We start from the raw sequence: 16,823 nt of genomic DNA, 5'->3' as shown, positions 1-16,823 counted from the left end.
TGAATGTTTGTGATACTGTCAAAACAATCATCGGACTGAAATTTGAATTAGATGGTGCAGACTTTTTTCCCATTATGCAGTGAGAAAATATTTTTGATATGCAACCTTTAACCCTTTAAATGCTACAGTACAGTTAAAACGCAGCTCCTAATTAATGCACAGTATAATCGCAGAGAACTTTCTAATCTCTCAGGACTGAGTACATGTGTGGTGGTTCTTGGAACAGATGGTGGTGGGTTTGGGCCTCAAATTCATTTATTCTTTTACAGGATATGGCTAGACCATATCTGCATTTATTGCTCATCCTAACTGCCCTTGCGAAGGTGGGGGTGAGCCACTTCCTGAGCCGCTGCAGTCCACGTGATGTGGGTGCACCCGCAGTGCTGTTAGGGAGAGAGTTCCAGGGGTTTGAATTAGCGGCAATGAAGGAATGGCGGTATATTTCCAAGTCAGGAGGGTATGAGACCTGGAGCTGATGTTTAGTTTAACACTGTTGGCCAATGTTTCATGTCTTCTTAGTTGAGAAGGTGGACTTTGACTTTCCGCGAAAGTTCACTTTGTTGTGGCCTACCGAACGGCAATTGATCAAATTGCCACACCCAATTGGCTGACGGAGGCAGTGTAGATGCAATGAACACCTTGATAGAGGTACTAGAGCTCTGCAAAATGAACTCCATTTTCTTGCTCTTCAGATCAGTGCGTGTGCATGCGTGCATGTCCTGTTCACCTACTCTCCCTATGCTCGCTGACATATATTGGATCCCATTTGAGCATCACTTCCATTTTCTCATCCTTGTGTTCCAATCCCTGCATGGTCTCAGGCCTCTTTTTCTCTGTCATCTCTTCCAACACTATAATTCTCTGGGATATTTATTGAGAATAATCCTGAAACTCCCACCCTCCAGTGACATAGGTACGCCTGGGAAAGAGGATCTGAAAAGAGAATTTGAGGAGCGAGACGCTAAATTAGAAAGCAGGACCGCAAAGTTAATCATCTCTAGATTATTACCTGAACCACGTGTAAATTGTTTTTTCGTAAACAAGATTAAAGAGATGAACATGGGTTTCAGTTCATGGGGCACTGGCACCAGTACTGGGGAAATTGGGAGCTGTACCTTTGGGATGGTCTACATTTGAACTGTTCTGGGGCTAGTGTTTGGGCAAGTATCGGGAAGTAGAGAGGATGTCAAACTAGGTAGAGAAGAGAAGGATCTTGTTAGGGAAGATTGAATAAATGAAAGGAAAATGACAAGGCAATAGATCAAGGTAGCAATAAAGGTAAAGATAATCAGCAGCTGGTTTGGCAGGCAGGGACAATGATGTGTCAGCAGATACGGGCAGAATATACAAAAACAATTTTTTAAAAACTGAATCAAGTGTTCAATATCGGAATGCCTGCAGCATTCACAATACAACTTGCTCCCACCCGCTCTCGCTCACCCACACCCTCTCTTGCTCACTCAGGCCTGCTCTCGCTCACTCACGCCCTCTCTCGCTCACTCAGGCCCGCTCTCGCTCACCCACACCCTCTCTCGCTCACTCAGGCCCGCTCTCGCTCACCCACACCCTCTCTTGCTCATTCAGGCCCTCTCTCACTCGCTCACGCCCTCTCCCGTTCACCCACACCCTCTCTTGCTCACTCAGGCCCGCTCTCGCTCACCCACACCCTCTCTTGCTCACTCAGGCCCTCTCTCACTCGCTCACGCCCTCTCCCGTTCACCCACACCCTCTCTTGCTCATTCAGGCCCGCTCTCGCTCACTCAGGCCCTCTCTCGCTCACCCACATCCTCTCTTGCTCACTCAGGCCCTCTCTCACCCGCTCACGCCCTCTCCCGTTCACCCACACCCTCTCTTGCTCACTCAGGCCTGCTCTCGCTCACTCAGGCCCTCTCTCGCTCGCTTACACCCTCTCTTGCTCATTCAGGCCCGCTCTCGCTCACTCAGGCCCTCTCTCGCTCGCTTACACCCTCTCTTGCTCACTCAGGCCCGCTCTCGCTCACTCAGGCCGTCTCTCACTCGCTAACGCCTTCTCCCGTTCACCCACACCCTCTCTTGCTCACTCAGGCCCGCTCTCGCTCACTCAGGCCCGCTCTCGCTCACTCCGCCCTCTCTTGCTCACTAATGCCCTCTCTCGCCTGCTCACAACCCCTCCCTCTTCCCACTCATGATCACCCGGTCACACCCTCCCTCTTATCCACTCACGCCTTCCATCTCACCTGCTCATGTTTCTGTTTCTTTCGCCTGCTCACATCCAGTCTCTCATGAAAATGAAAAAAAAAATGAAATGAAAATCGCTTATTGTCACGAGTAGGCTTCAATGAAGTTACTGTGAAAAGCCCCTAGTCGCCACATTCCGGCGCCTGTCCTAGGAGGCTGGGCCCCTCTCTCACATACTCACAGCCCCTGTCTCTTCCGCCACACCACACCCTCTCTCTCCCACCCCACCATCTCTCTCTCTCTCTCTTCTGCCACCCACACATCCTCTCTCTCTCTCCCCCCCCCCCCCCCCCCCCTCCCCCCATACACTCGCACCCACCCTCTTCTCTCTCTCTCCACTCCTGGCGTCCCGCTCCTGCTAGTGAAAATTAAAATTGAGGTCACTCGAGGCCCAGGGTTGCCAAGGAGCCCCATGCAATCTGCCAACCCCGAGCAGCCCACCTTCCACCCAATCCCCTCCTCCGTACTCTGACTAGCTACCAGTACCAACCACCCCTCCTCCAGCTCTAAGCACTCAGTCTAAAGTGAAATATTTTTAATGCGACATTTAAACTCACCTGCTTTATGGCAACCGGTGTTGTAAAAAAGAGGGCATGATCTCCTTTGCTTCACTCCATTTACACTTTGGCACTGGAGTCGGGGACGCACTAGGCTGCCATCTCACCCAACCTGAGTCAGGGAGGTCATGCAAGACAGGCGCTTAAGAATTTTAGCACCAGTAAGTCGGTACAGAATGGCAATCCGCTACTAATTGCCACTCCAAGGAAGTTATGGCCTGTTTGCCTTTTAAGAAGCACCTCTAATTTTGAAAAGTAGTTCTTGATTCAGTCATCACCTGTTAATGTAATTCTGCATTTCCCAGTGGGCACACTCTGCTCGATCCAGACATTTTAAAATTGGCTTTGTGCGTAAATGCCGATGTGAAAAATCATGTATTTAGTTTTTTGTTCTGTTGGTTGGTTCTGCTTGGCTTCAGTAAATCCTGTTCTGTATTTAAAAATCTGTGGCAACTTTTTGTTGCTTTTTTAATTTGAAGTTGAGAAAACGTGGGTTTTATAGTTTATGATGCTGCTGCTGTCTGGTCACCATGCATGTGCCTGTTCCTTAGTTGGTGAAAGCACTTTGGGCCCCGGTCTTCTGTTAATGTCTTTCTTGAGCTGATTAAGAGCAAACTGGAGTACAGTGTCAGTGGACTTTGCTCCATGTGTCCTTGGGGAAAACACTTTGCAGATGTTTGGACCTTCCTTGATGGCAAACCCAGATTTGTGTGGAGAAATGCGGGCCCAAACATGCATTGTGTAATTAAAATAAAATGATTCTCATGTTCACGGGATCCACATTGTTCTGTTTCATATCTCAATGTGTCAGGAGTAATTTTAAAAAGTATTAAATAACTCCACGTGCTTCACTGCAAAAATTAACTGGTCTGTTGTTTTGTTTAGCCAAATATTGGCAGATCAGGTATTCCTCATGGACCATCAGGTGAAAAGATTGCAGTAGTTACTGTTGATGATTGCGATACAACAGTATCTGTGCGATTTGGAAGCCGGATTGGAAACTATTCATGTGCTGCCCAGGGAACACAGACTGGATCAAAGAAGTAAGATCAAATAATTGACACAAATATTTCATCATTTTGGTTCAATAGAAATCCTCCAGTTTAATTGAAAGGAAAATAACACCGTTTTATTAATGTTACAAATTTCTTTTTCTTTTTGTTTTAAATTTAGAGTGCCCAATTCATTTTTTCCAATTAAGGGGCAATTTAGCGTGGCCAATCCACCTACCCTGCACATCTTTGGGTTGTGGGGGCGAAACCCACGCAAACACTGGGAGAATGTGCAAACTCCACACGGACAGTGACCCAGAGGCAGGATCGAACCTGGGACCTCGGCGCCTTGAGGCAGCAATGCTAACCACTGCGCCACCGTACTGCCCCATTAATATTACAAATGATGGCACCTCGTAGAATTTAATTTGGGAAAATCATTTAAATTTATTTTTCCGTCTGTCCGTAGTCTGTCCACTTTAGCTGTGACTAGTTTGGAGGCCTGTTCTTTGTTCTATCAGTGGTGTTGTATAACTAACTACACACCAATAGATGTACAGAACCAACCCTGATGACTCCTCCCCCCACCACCACCACCACCCAGACACTTTTTTACGGAGCAGCACCTAACATCTGCTTCCTTACCTGGATAGTGAGACCTAACCATGGTAATTTGACAGCTTAAAGACCCCGTGTGCAAACTGACTCTGCAGGTCCCATCCCACGCCTTCAGTTTTAGATTTAATTAGTAATACATTAATCAATGACATACTCCTTTTTTTAATAAAAGGACAAAAGTAAATATTCTGCTTCAGTTAACTTGATCAAAAAGCCACACCCATGCCATTCACATGTTTAAAAAATATTGCCAGCGAGTTCAAGAGCTTCGTTTTCTTCACCCTTTCCGACAATTTTCTCCCTTTTGCCCTCGCATGCATTGATTCTTCCTGAATTGCGGTTTGGCAGGAATCCAGGACACTCCACCAGTTCACCCAAGCAACCATTTTTCATATGTAAAGGAAGGCCAGCTTTTCAAATCTAAAGAACACCAGTGTTAAATGTGGTCCTGGTGACCATTCAGTCACTGCCATAGTGCATAATTGGAAGGACTATAACTATCCTTTCGATGAAATGGCTGTCTGTATTTTTTTTTAAAGCTCTCTACATTGTTTATGCTTTCAGTCTTCTCATTTTACCTCCACCCTCCCAACTCTGTGGCACTGACCCAAAGAGTTTGTGTTGAGGATAACATTATCTGTTTGCCTTATTTAGGTCTTTGGATTTAACTGGTCCTTTACTGCTTGGAGGTGTCCCCAATCTGCCTGAAGACTTCCCGGTGCGCAATCGTGAATTTGTGGGATGTATGAGAAACTTGACCATCGACAGTAAGAAACTTGATATGGCTAGTTTCATAGCCAATAATGGCACACTTGCGGGTAAGTAATCAGAACTTACACCGTGCAAAGTTACCCGTGCCTCAGTGTGAATTCTTTAATGGTATGGGGAAACGCATCAAACCAGTCATGTGATGCTATATGGCTGATATCATTCCTGTTCTAATGGAGATGGGTGTGTAATTTAAAACTTTTAGATAGTTTTTAAAATCTAATTAACCGTTTAAACAACAAGGGCTTATTATTCATTTTATTTTTATTGTGCATACATAATTTGAATTTTTAAGTAATTCTAAACGATTTTTTTAACTGCCTGCAGGTGGGGTTCAATGAACAGTGAACGCAAGTTATAAATTTGGATATTAGAGGAAGAAATATCAGGAGAAATGGTTTTTCAACTCCAGGATTATTAACTTGTGGAAAAAGATCCAAGAAAGGGGATTTAAATAGAATAGTGTAACTAGATTAAAGAAGCAATTAGAATTATTTTTGAAGAGAGAGAAAGTTAGGGATATGGTGATCAGACTGGATCTGAAATCATTTATCAGCAGAGACACTACTTTTTAAAAAAATTTAGAGTATCCAATTAAGGGGAAATTTAGCGTGGCCAATTCACCTAGCCTGCACATCTTTGGGTTGTGGGGTGAAACGCACGCAAACGCGGGGAGAACGTGCCAACTCCACATGGACAGCGACCCGCGGCCGAGATTGAACCCGGCTCCACAGCACCGTGAGGTGGCATTGCTAACCACTGCGCGCCATTCTGCCCAGCACCGACACTTCGAAGGCCAAACGGCCTTTCCTGTTCTTTAAAATGTTCCTGTGTTCTTTTTGGGTCATTTCCAATTGTCAACTCAGAATATTTTATTTATCATAACCTTAAAACAGCAAGACAGGAAATGAAGAACTAGTTTAGAAAAGGAAACTTGTGAATGCTTTATTTTCTCTCAACCTAGTAGAAAGTTTTTTGGCTGCAGGGATTAGCAGGTGGTTTCATGTGGAACTGAGTATTGGTGGCCAAGAATAAAGGGCAGGCAATGAGATTCCCCCCCCCCACCCACCCACCCCGGCAACTGCCAAGACCAATTTCAAGGTATACACTCCCTTGTCTCTTGCCACAGATTTACACATTTGTTATTGTTGTAGACAAAATGTCACTTTCTACGACTTGGATAGAGGCACAGTCACTTCCGAAATATGCTGAAGGCACCTTACATTTAGAGTGCTCTTCTCTGTCTCTGAGAGGGGCAATAGATGGGCACCAAGTAACAGGTAAAGTCAGGTAGAGAAGAGTTACTGGCGGAGCTGAAAGAGTGATTGTAAATACCGTTTCCGTTTCTCGAATGCAGGATGTGCAGCTAAGAGGAACTTCTGTGATGTGAACATATGTCAAAATGGTGGGCAGTGTGTGAACAAATGGAATACGTACAGTTGTGAATGTCCTTTACAATTTGGTGGCAAGAACTGTGAGCAAGGTGAGTGATTTTACTCCACCAGGAATAAGAGAAAGAGGGTCTTAATGAAAACCTCAGGACTGACCTGGCACCAGAGAATTGGTCAACCTACAAGTAATAATAATAATCTTTATTGTCACAAGTAGGCTTACATCAACATTGCAATGAAGTTACTGTGAAAAGCCTGGAGTCTCCACACTCCGGCCCCTGCTCGGGTACACACAGGGAGAATTCAGAATGTCCAAATTACCTAACAGCGCATCTTTTGGGATTTATGGAAGGGAAAGGCACCACCCGGAGGAAATCCACACAAACACACGGAGAACATGCAGACTCGGCACGCAGTGACCCAAGCCGGGAATCGAACCTGGGACCCTGGCGCTGTGGAGCAACAATGCTAACCACTGTTCTACCACGTTGGTTAAACTGGTCCAATGACTGGCTGGTAAAGTCACCATAGTCCCAGATATGGCAGGGAGAGCTGACTGGTGTTGATTCAACACCTCAGGCAAGGGGCAAGGTCGAGAAGGTGGAGCCTTCATTAATAACCATAATACGGGAATTGAACCCATGCTGTTGGCCTTACTGTGCATCACAAACCAGCTGTCCAGCCAACTGAGCTAAACAGGCCCCACTGGCTATAGTACACTGAGCTGGTCAATTATATATTGGCATCAATTGGTCCAGTGAACATTTTGTTCAGATCTACTGCATTTCTTGTCTTTCTGTTTGCTAATAGTTTGCATTGTTTATACAACCACAAGCCATGTTTTTTGTTTGCAGCAAATCCGTAAACCACTCCCTGCCTCTCTAAACTGAAACGAAGAAGGTACGGATTATCATTGCTGCTTGGTATGGTTAACAGACATATGAAGAGAGGCTGGTTAGTCTGAGGTTGTTTTCCTTAGAGCAGAAAAGGCTGAGGGGGGAAATCCAGATTGAGGTGTACAAAATAATGAGGGCATAGATAGGCTAGATAGGAGGGAACCTTTTCCCATAGTAGAGGGGTCAATAACCAGGGGGCATAGATTTAAGGTAGGGCCGGAGATTTAAAGAGGATTTAGGAATACATATTTCGCCCAGAGGGTGACGGGAATCTGGAACTCTCTGCCCGAAAGGGTAGTAGAAGCGGGAACCCTCGCAACATTTAAGACACATTTAGATGAGCACTTGAAAAACCATAGCATATGGACCAAGTGCTGGAAAATGTGATTAGTATAGATAAGTGCTTTATGGCCGACACAGACACGATGGGCTGTCGGGCCTCTTTTTGTGCTGTAAAACTCTGTGACACTATATTGACAAAGGTAAAGTTTCAAAAACCTTCAAAAGTGGAAGGACATTTGAAACACTTGCCAAAAAAATCTCCAGGATACTTAATTGACTTATTTGTAAAAAGAGGTGGAAACCTCCAGGCTATTCAAACAAAGATAATTATTATAGCTGATATTTATCTATAAATATTCAATTGCTGAGAATTTAGTCTTTCCTTTTAATAGTTTAGTTCTAGGGTACAATTTATCTAACATTTAACAAAATAAGTTGTAATGAAGATATTCTCCACCTTGTGTTTTCTTCAATTTTAAACTCAAACGGTGTTAAAATAACAGCTCACTGGAGCTAATGCTTTCCCATAAATCAATGAAGCCAGTTCCTGCAGCTGCGAAACATTAAAGTTGCTACCTGTAATTTGATGCACTTAATTGGCCAGTATAAATCATTCATTCCAGTTCAGTTACTGGAGATGGTCACCCACAGATCACAGCCTTGCTGTAAATTATATTTCAGCCTCAGGCCAGATTCCTCTCCGAAGGAAACAAAAAAAAATTAAAGTTATTTTAGATTAGGGATTGTTCTTGAAAGGCTAGTAATTTTGTTAAAACAGCAGACAAAAGAAACTTCATGTGACCGCTTTGTCAAGGATATGCAGTGTTGCGAGAAGAGCTAATGGTTTATTTGGATTCTGTTTCTGTGATTAGCTTCCTGACAGTTTTTGTGATTGGCTTCCTGTCTTGCTGTCACTCAAGTTCACCTGGCCCAGAGTCATCAGCATCAGCAAAACATTAGGATTGTATCCAAGGATCACAAAGTGAGACACAGGATTCCAGAATAATTTAAACCATTGGGTCAAAGTGAGATACATTAAAATAAGTTTCTATTTCTTCAAGTATGTAGTTTGTTCCAGCTCAGTGTAACTGGATCTCAATACTGTGGCACTTCATTTCATGACAAAATGAAGAATAAGCATTATGGGTTCCACAATGTCTTTATGACTAGATTACAGCCATGAGTCAAATAATGTCCTGTTTGAGGTACTGATGTTCCTGTTATAGTTGGAATTGCAAAATAAAGGAAGAGCAGAAGTTATAAAAACACTGGGTGGAATTTTGTACTCTCTGCACAGAGTGCTGACTGGGGCGAGTCCAGCTGCACTGTCGAGTTTTCTGTCCAGATTCCCTGGCATTTCATTTTTCACCATCACGCTGGCAGAGTGGGGCCTGATCGAGCACCCCCCCCCTCCACACACACACACACACACGCCCACTCCGCAAAAACACACAACACACATGCACCCTCCCTACAATGGAGATCCCCAATGGGCCCACCCCCTGATACTGCCTGGGCATGTCCCTGTCCCCTGGAGACTTAACTTTGCGCACCTAGCGGGTTCCCCTCGACTGCTTCACGTTTTGCAGAGGCAGTTGTAAATTCTTTATGTTGGGGGGGGGGGGAGGAGAAACAAATGGCGGGGAAGCCCTTTAAAGTGTGTGTTCTCCCTTAGTGTACCTGAGCAGACGCTGGAGTGTGGCGACTCGGGGATTTTCAGAGTAACTTCAATGCAGTGTTAATTAAGCCTACTTGTTACAAGTGGGGCAGGAACCTCGTATGTCACCGGCGAGTGGCAGGGAAAATCGGAAAATGAAATCTCGCAGGCTAGAATCTAATTTTCCATTTCTGTTGTGATTTTGCACCCATGGCGCCGTTTGCGCTTACGGCAAACACTGGTACAAAATCGCATCTCCCCCTCACCCGCTACTTCTCTTTCTTCATCTTTTATGAATTGAGCTTTTTGCCTACCTTATTTGACCTTGTCAAATGTGTTTCTCTATGCTTCAGACAATCCACGTGGCTGATAGTTGTTATGATTTACGGGCAGGCAGGCTCACAGACACACCACCACTTCCTGAATAAGGCTGAGAGTGTTAATGTGCCCAATGTCTCCTCTAAAGGAAACCTTTCATTTGTCAGAACTTGGATTGAAGTTTTCATGAAGTGCAATGCAAAATCCTTTTGGTTGTATTAGTTACTCAAAAAAGGCAACATGACTCATTAGTTGAAAGGTGTTAGGAGCGTATTTTCGTGGGTTTTGTGGGTTTATCGTGGGATAATGCAACACCTTTGCTCTTTTTCTTCCACTATCAAAGCACTTCCACATCACACACAGTGTAAATCAGATGGAAAGTAAAGTCAATCTTTCCCTGTCCAACTTTGTCCTTTATTCCCAATCTCGTAACGGTAACTACTGCTTCTCTGTCCTGAAATTAATTTTTTCTTCTGCTGTGGTCACGAAGTTTGCATAGAGATATAATCCAAACATTTATATTATGTCTGCCATTGTCCTCCAATGTTGGCATTAACCAATGATATGGGGGCTGTGAGGCTTGCTGGGTGTCCGTACGACAATGGAAGCCTCTTAAATGACCAACTGGATCTGGCATCTTGCTGCTATCTAGGGATGTGTGCTTGGTGTTCTCCCTCTCCACAGACTCTGCTGACCGTCGTACAAAGATGTCTGATAATGAAAATATTTGAAGAAATTCACATCTTTGAGGGCTCAACTTGTTTGCCTGGCTTGGACTCCCCAACCCCTCTCTTCATTATAGGCTTGTAAATAAAGACGGCACGGTTTGGATATTCAGCGAGGGGGAATCATGCGGCAGGGGGCTGGCTAATGATATATAAATACGTTAAAATTAAGTTCTCACGCTTTGTGGACGCGAACCTCGTTGCGGCACCAGTGATGGGCGTGGAAAATCGGGAAACAAGATCTCTCCGGCGACAATCTTGCTTCCCAATTCTCGTGAAATTTAACACCCACTTCGCCTTTCTCGCTGACAGCGGATGAGGTGCAAAATCACCCCCTTGATTTTATCAGCAGGTTACAAGAGGAAAGTTGCTGTTGTGGTTGACTCCGCTCTTCCTGCTGTTACTACACAGCACCGTTCTGAATTTCAGAGCCCCTGAGTAGTGAGTGGCACACCAATGCCACTTCTGCCCTGAGTGCACTCACTTGCAACACCCTCCTGGGTGAAAATGTGTAACTAGCAAAGGGGCAGCTTGGTTGCTCACGGCGCCTCACGGCGCCAAGGACCCGGATTTGATCCCGGCCCCATGTCACTGTCCGTGTGGTTTTTGCACATTGTCCCCATGTCTGCGTGGGGCTCACCCCCACAACCCAAAAAGATGTGCAGGAAAGGTGGATTGACCACGCTAAATTGCCCCTTAATTGGAAAAAATAAGTGGGTGCTCTAAATTTATAGGAAAAAAATGTGTAACTAGCATGAGGCCTTTCTCAAAAGTCTGAATCTTAAATCAAGATGGGCATGATAATTAGTCTAACAAATGACTCGTTTGTCATTCTTTCTATCTAATTATATTGTTTATGGCTGTTACTGCTGTACGAACTGCAAATTATTTAAATAGAGACCAATTATATCAAAGTGCATCATCTGAGAACATTATCCAGTGTCAGCAAATTTGGTTTGTTTCCCAATTACAGTGGTAATTGATGATATTCCCAAAGATTCTTCCTGACCCTGGCTGAATTATGACAGCTTTTACCTTTTATATTTAAAAAATAATCTACTTTTCAAGGAAGGGGAAAGGTTTCTCTGAACAAAATGCGAATATAAGTGGAACTGGCCAATATTGGGTTACCTGATTTAACCTCAACAGACCTCTCCCTACCACTGACTTGAACAGAAAATTACCGCAATGCTGTTAATTAGGAGAGGTGCAAGTGCACTCGAGGATAGCCAGCGCACGCACCATTGTTATAAAAACACTCCCATCTGCACTGAACATCGAAGGACATTCTCCTCAATCCAGGAACCAATCTAGTGAAACTTCACTCTACCGCCTTCATTGCAGATGTATCCTTCCTTAAATTTGGAGACCAAAATTTTGCAGCATATTCCAGGTGTGGTCTCACCACAGCTTGATACTATTGCAGCAGGAGTTCTTTATTCCTGTACTCCAATCTCCTGGCAAAAAAGGCCAACATACCATTTGCCTTTCTAATTGCTTACTTTATCGGCATGCTAACTATAATAATTTAACTAGATATGAAGGGCTCATTTGATCCAAGACCTTTATTGCTTCAGTTTGTGTTTGCCATTGCAATAAAAATAATTTGACAATAATTGAATATTCACCATGTACAAGCACACCCAAGTCTCACTGAACTTCAACATTTCCAAGTTTCGGACCTTTGAAAACACTCTGTTTTTGTCCTCGTACCACCAAAGTGAATAACATTCACACGTCCCCACATTATAGTCCATCTGCCATTTTGTTGCTCACTCACTTAACCTACCTGTCTATATCTCTTTGCAGCCTCTTAGTGTCCTCTGTGCAGTTTACATTTCCATGTCGCTTTGCATCATCAGAAAACCTAGAGTCAATAAGACAAGCTATTTCCCCCAGTTGAGGTGCCCGGGATAAAGAGTTGTAACCTTAAAATTACAGCCAGGCCATTCGGGGATGGTGTCCGGAAGCACTTCTTCACACAAAGGGGAGTCGCAATCAGAAACATTCTCCCAAAGGCTGAGGCCAAATCAGCTGAAAGTTTTATAGCTGAGATGGTTAGGATTTTGCTCAAAGTATGTTAAGAAACCAAGGTGGGTAAATGGATTTGAGATACAGATCAGACGTGATCTATTTGAATGACAGATTCATAAATAAAGGTCACAGTAAGAAGTCTTACAACACCAGGTTAAAGTCCAACATGTTTGTTTCAAATACTAGCTTTTGGAGCAATGCTCCAAAAGCTAGTGTTTGAAACAAACCTGTTGGACTTTAACCTGGTGTTGTAAGACTTCTTACTGTGCTCACCCCCGTCCAACGCCGTCATCTCCACATCATAAATAAAGGTCCTGTATTTCCATATAATAATTTAACTAGACATGAAGGGCTCATTTGATCCAAGACCTTTATTGCTTCAGTTTGTGTTTGCCATTGCAATAAAAATAATTTGACAATAATTGAATGTTCACCATTATTTTGTTGTACAGAAATCAAGTCACTTTATTCTAATGGTCACGCTGGTATTTTCTCTCTCTAGTGATGCCCAACTCCCAGCGTTTTAAGGGCAGCAGTTTGATCACCTGGGCTGACCTAGACATCACAATCTCTGTGCCCTGGTACATCGGCCTGATGTTCCGCACGAGAAAAGCCAATGGATTCCTTGTGCAGGCAAATGCAGGAACTTCCTCCCAAATTAACATTCAGGTGAGTATCTGTCCTGAAACACCACGCATTGGGCAATATGTTACTTGTGCTGCTGAATTCCAACAATGGACTACAATTTTTAGTTGGGTGTGGCAGTATTATTTCTGTGTGCATTATCAGTGGAATGTGTTGCCGTTTATCATTATTTCTCACCCATTCCAGAGCCAGCATGTCCAGGTCCTGCTGATTTTTGTTGATTTATAAATTAAACAGAATATTATTGTCATATGATTTCCTGAGAAGGTTTATTTTTAAGTTTGAACAGTGACTTTCTGTATCCAAATGGGAGACCACTCCGGCCTCATGAAATAAATCAGTTGGTAGTTTAGGCCATTGAATAAATTATTATTTTTGTAAGTGAACTTGTCCGTTAGTCTTGGGAGCAAGTCTGCGTCTCCACCCTGCAAAATCACGAGTTTGGTTATTCCGATTTGATCATTTATTAGGCTGTTCTAACTAACTGGCAGGGACTGTAATAACATTGAGAAAATTAACGCACTAAAGCTTTTGCTGTCGTCCCTAGCACTAAGCAGCTGTAAAATTATCAGTGGATTTTCCTGGTATTTCTCTCTAGACGCTGGGGGGGGGGGGTTTCTATGTTGACAAGTATAAGCTGGCTTCCTGCCTGAATTTCTTCAGTGGGAGAGTACAATCAAACTTGAAAGATTGCACATGTCTTCCTTTTGGTATGAACATTATGAATAACTCTGGTACTCTTCCTGTTCCATCTTCGGCAGATAATTGATAGCAACTTACAGTTTGAAGTGCACAACAGACGTGGATTAAAAGCCAAACTGAGACTGACTCAGACACGGGTCAATGATGGAGACTGGCACCATTTACTGGTTGAGATAAAGAGTATGAAAGATGGCAAGGACATCAAATACCTGGCTGTCCTATTTTTGGATTATGTAATGTACAAGGTACACTGCTTTTCTTGGCTCCTCCAGTGATCATATTGAAATGGTTCAGTTATGGCGTTGCACTCAAAGCTGGAAATATTACTCAACGGCTAAATATCTCCTCTACCAGTTCACTGGATTTGCTTTGGAGACTCGCGTGATTTCTTTGATCAGTTTTGAAGTCTGTCTTTCTATTTGGTAATTTTTCCGGGTACTTGAGAAAACCAATATGTAAACAATAAAGCTAATTCTCTTCATTTGGCAATATTTTGAGGTTCCATGTGTGGTACAAAATTGCATTATATTGCAGGAATTAGAGAGAGAAAGCTACAACATGGCACCGTTAATTCAACCATCTGCACTTATCACAGGCTGGTAGCACAGTGGGTGGGTGGATAGCATGCTAGCACAGTGGTTAGCACTGTTGCTTCACAGCACCAAGGGCCTGGGTCCGTTTCCTGGCCTGGGCCACTGTCTGTGCGGAATCTGCACGTTCTCCCCATGTGGGTTTCCTCCGGATGCTCCGCTTTCCTCCCACAAGTCTCGAAAGACGCGCTTGTTGGGCGATTTGGACATTCTGAATTCTCCCTCAGTGTACCCGAACAAGCGCCGGAGTGTGGCGACTAGGGGATTTTCACAGTAACGTCATTGTAGTGTTAATGTAAGGCTACTCGTGACACTAATAAAGATTACTAATAAAGAGACCCTAGACACCAACTAAAGCGAAACAGCAATAAAGCAGCATAGTAACGTTCAGGGTATAATCATTAAAGGCTACATATTATAGGTTAACATATAAAACACTATATAAATGAAAATCTGTGTATTTAAAGTACTATTTAAATGTAATATTTACTCCTGTACGTTTCAGTCAAGTTCTTCATATTAACTAGTGACAGACGACTTGGTGAAGTCTGCTGTTGTCCCACTCCCACCACACAATAATCAGCTCTTTCCCACTCCCCATGCACACACCGTAATCAGTCTCTCTTCTTCCCCCCCTCTCCACCCACACAACACAGTGATGAGCAGCCCCTGTCCACCACGCACGGTATTCATCCCTTCTTCCAACTCCCCCCCCCCCCCCCCCCCCCCCCCCCCCCCCCAAACACACGCACACAATAACCATCCCCTCTTCCACTACCACCCTGTTCCCTGGCCACTCACTGCTACTCCTCTCCCCTCTTCACAAGATATATATTAATGACTTAGATGAGGGAACTAAATGTAATATCTCCAGATATGCAGATAACACACAACTGGTTGGGAGGGTGAGCTGATTTAGTGTGATTTGGGCAAGTTGACTGACTGGGCAAATGCATGACAGATGCTGTATAATGTGGATGAATGTGAGGTTATCCACTTTGGTAGCAAAAACAGGAAGGCAGTTAATAAATTAATGGGTATTGATTGAGAGAGGGGAATTTACAATGAGACCTGGGTGTCCTTGTACACCAGTTGCTGAAAGTAAACATACAGGTGAAGCAAGCAGTAAAGAAGGCAAATGGCATATTGACCTTCATAGGAGACGATTCAAGTACAGGATCAGGGATGTCTTGCTGCAATTGTACAGGGCCTTGGTGAGACCACATCTGGAATATTGTGTGCAGTTTTGATCTCCTTATCTGAGGAAGAATGTCCTTGCTATACAAGGAGTGCAGCGAACGCTTACGAGACTGATTCCTGGGATAGTGGGGCTGAAGTGTAAGGAGAGATTGAGTCAGTTAGGATTGTATTCGCTGGAGTTCAGAAGAATTGAGGGGAATCTCATTGAAACCTCTAAAATTCTAATAGGACTAGACAGGGTAGATGCAGGAAAAATGTTCCCGATGGTGAGGTGTCCAGAACCAGGAGTCACAGTCTAAGGACACGGGGTAAACCATTTAGGACTGAGATGAGGAGAAATTCATTCACCGAGAGTGGTGAGCCTGTGTAATTCACTGGCACAGAAAGCAATTGAGGCCAAAATAATGTGTGTTTTCAAAAAGGAGTTAGATGCAGCTCTTGGGGCTAAAGGGATCAAAAGATCACTTTGGGGTACCAAGGTGGCACAGTGGTTAGCACTGCTGCCTCACTGCCACAGGGACCTGGGTTCAATTCCGGCCTTGGGTGACTGTCTGTGTTGGAGTTTGGGTTTTCCGGTTTCCTCACACAGTCTAAAGATGTGCAGTTAGGTGGGTTGGCCATGCTAAATTGCCCCTTAGTGTCGATCGGGTGCTTTCAGAGGGTCGGTGCAGACTCGATGGGTCGAATGGCCTTCTGCACTGTAAAGATCCTATATATGTGGAGAAATTGGGAACAGGATGTGCAGGGTAGGTGGACTGGCCACGCCAGTTGGATGATCAGCCATGATCATCATGAATGGCAGAGTAGGCTCGAAGGGCCAAATGACCTCTCCTGCTCCTATTTTCCATGTTTCTATGTGTTTCATTAAGTTGCTAGTGCAGAAGAGTCACAGCCTGGGATAAGGAGCCTGCAGACAGAAGCAGAATCACAGTAAAGTTTGAAGCCGCCACTTCATCTTTCTGGCTCAACTGCATAGCCACGTTTCTTTTCCCCCGCACTCAGTGATTGAGTTACACTTGCCTCCCTCTACTTGTGCCAAGTTTTTCTTCAAATTTAGAGTACCCAATTATTTTTTTCCCAATCAAGGGGCAATTTAGCGTGGCCAATCCACCTAACCTGCACATCTTTGGGTTGTGGGGGGTGAAACCCATGCAGAAACAGGGAGAATGTGCAAACTCCACACGGACATTGACCCAGGGCTGGGAAACGAGCCCGGGTCCTCAGCGCTGCA

At 44.2% G+C, this 16,823-nt stretch overlaps 1 protein-coding gene across 5 annotated transcripts in view; it reads left to right on the top strand.

Annotated features, from left to right (window-relative positions):
- Positions 1-16,823, top strand: part of celsr1a (cadherin EGF LAG seven-pass G-type receptor 1a) — a 386,197-nt gene that overhangs the window by 270,796 nt on the left and 98,578 nt on the right. For all 5 annotated transcript variants that reach the window (XM_038811388.1, XM_038811389.1, XM_038811386.1 and 2 more), the window contains exons 7-11: positions 3,660-3,817; positions 5,039-5,202; positions 6,510-6,635; positions 12,958-13,124; positions 13,862-14,047. In XM_038811388.1, coding sequence (XP_038667316.1) covers positions 3,660-3,817; positions 5,039-5,202; positions 6,510-6,635; positions 12,958-13,124; positions 13,862-14,047 — 801 coding nt within the window. The remainder of the gene's footprint in view (positions 1-3,659; positions 3,818-5,038; positions 5,203-6,509; positions 6,636-12,957; positions 13,125-13,861; positions 14,048-16,823) is intronic.

Source organism: Scyliorhinus canicula, chromosome 11 (assembly GCF_902713615.1).
Source record: "Scyliorhinus canicula chromosome 11, sScyCan1.1, whole genome shotgun sequence".
NCBI lineage: Eukaryota > Metazoa > Chordata > Chondrichthyes > Carcharhiniformes > Scyliorhinidae > Scyliorhinus > Scyliorhinus canicula.
Note: the sequence above shows the minus strand (reverse complement) of the source record. Positions and strands in the feature narration are given on the sequence as shown.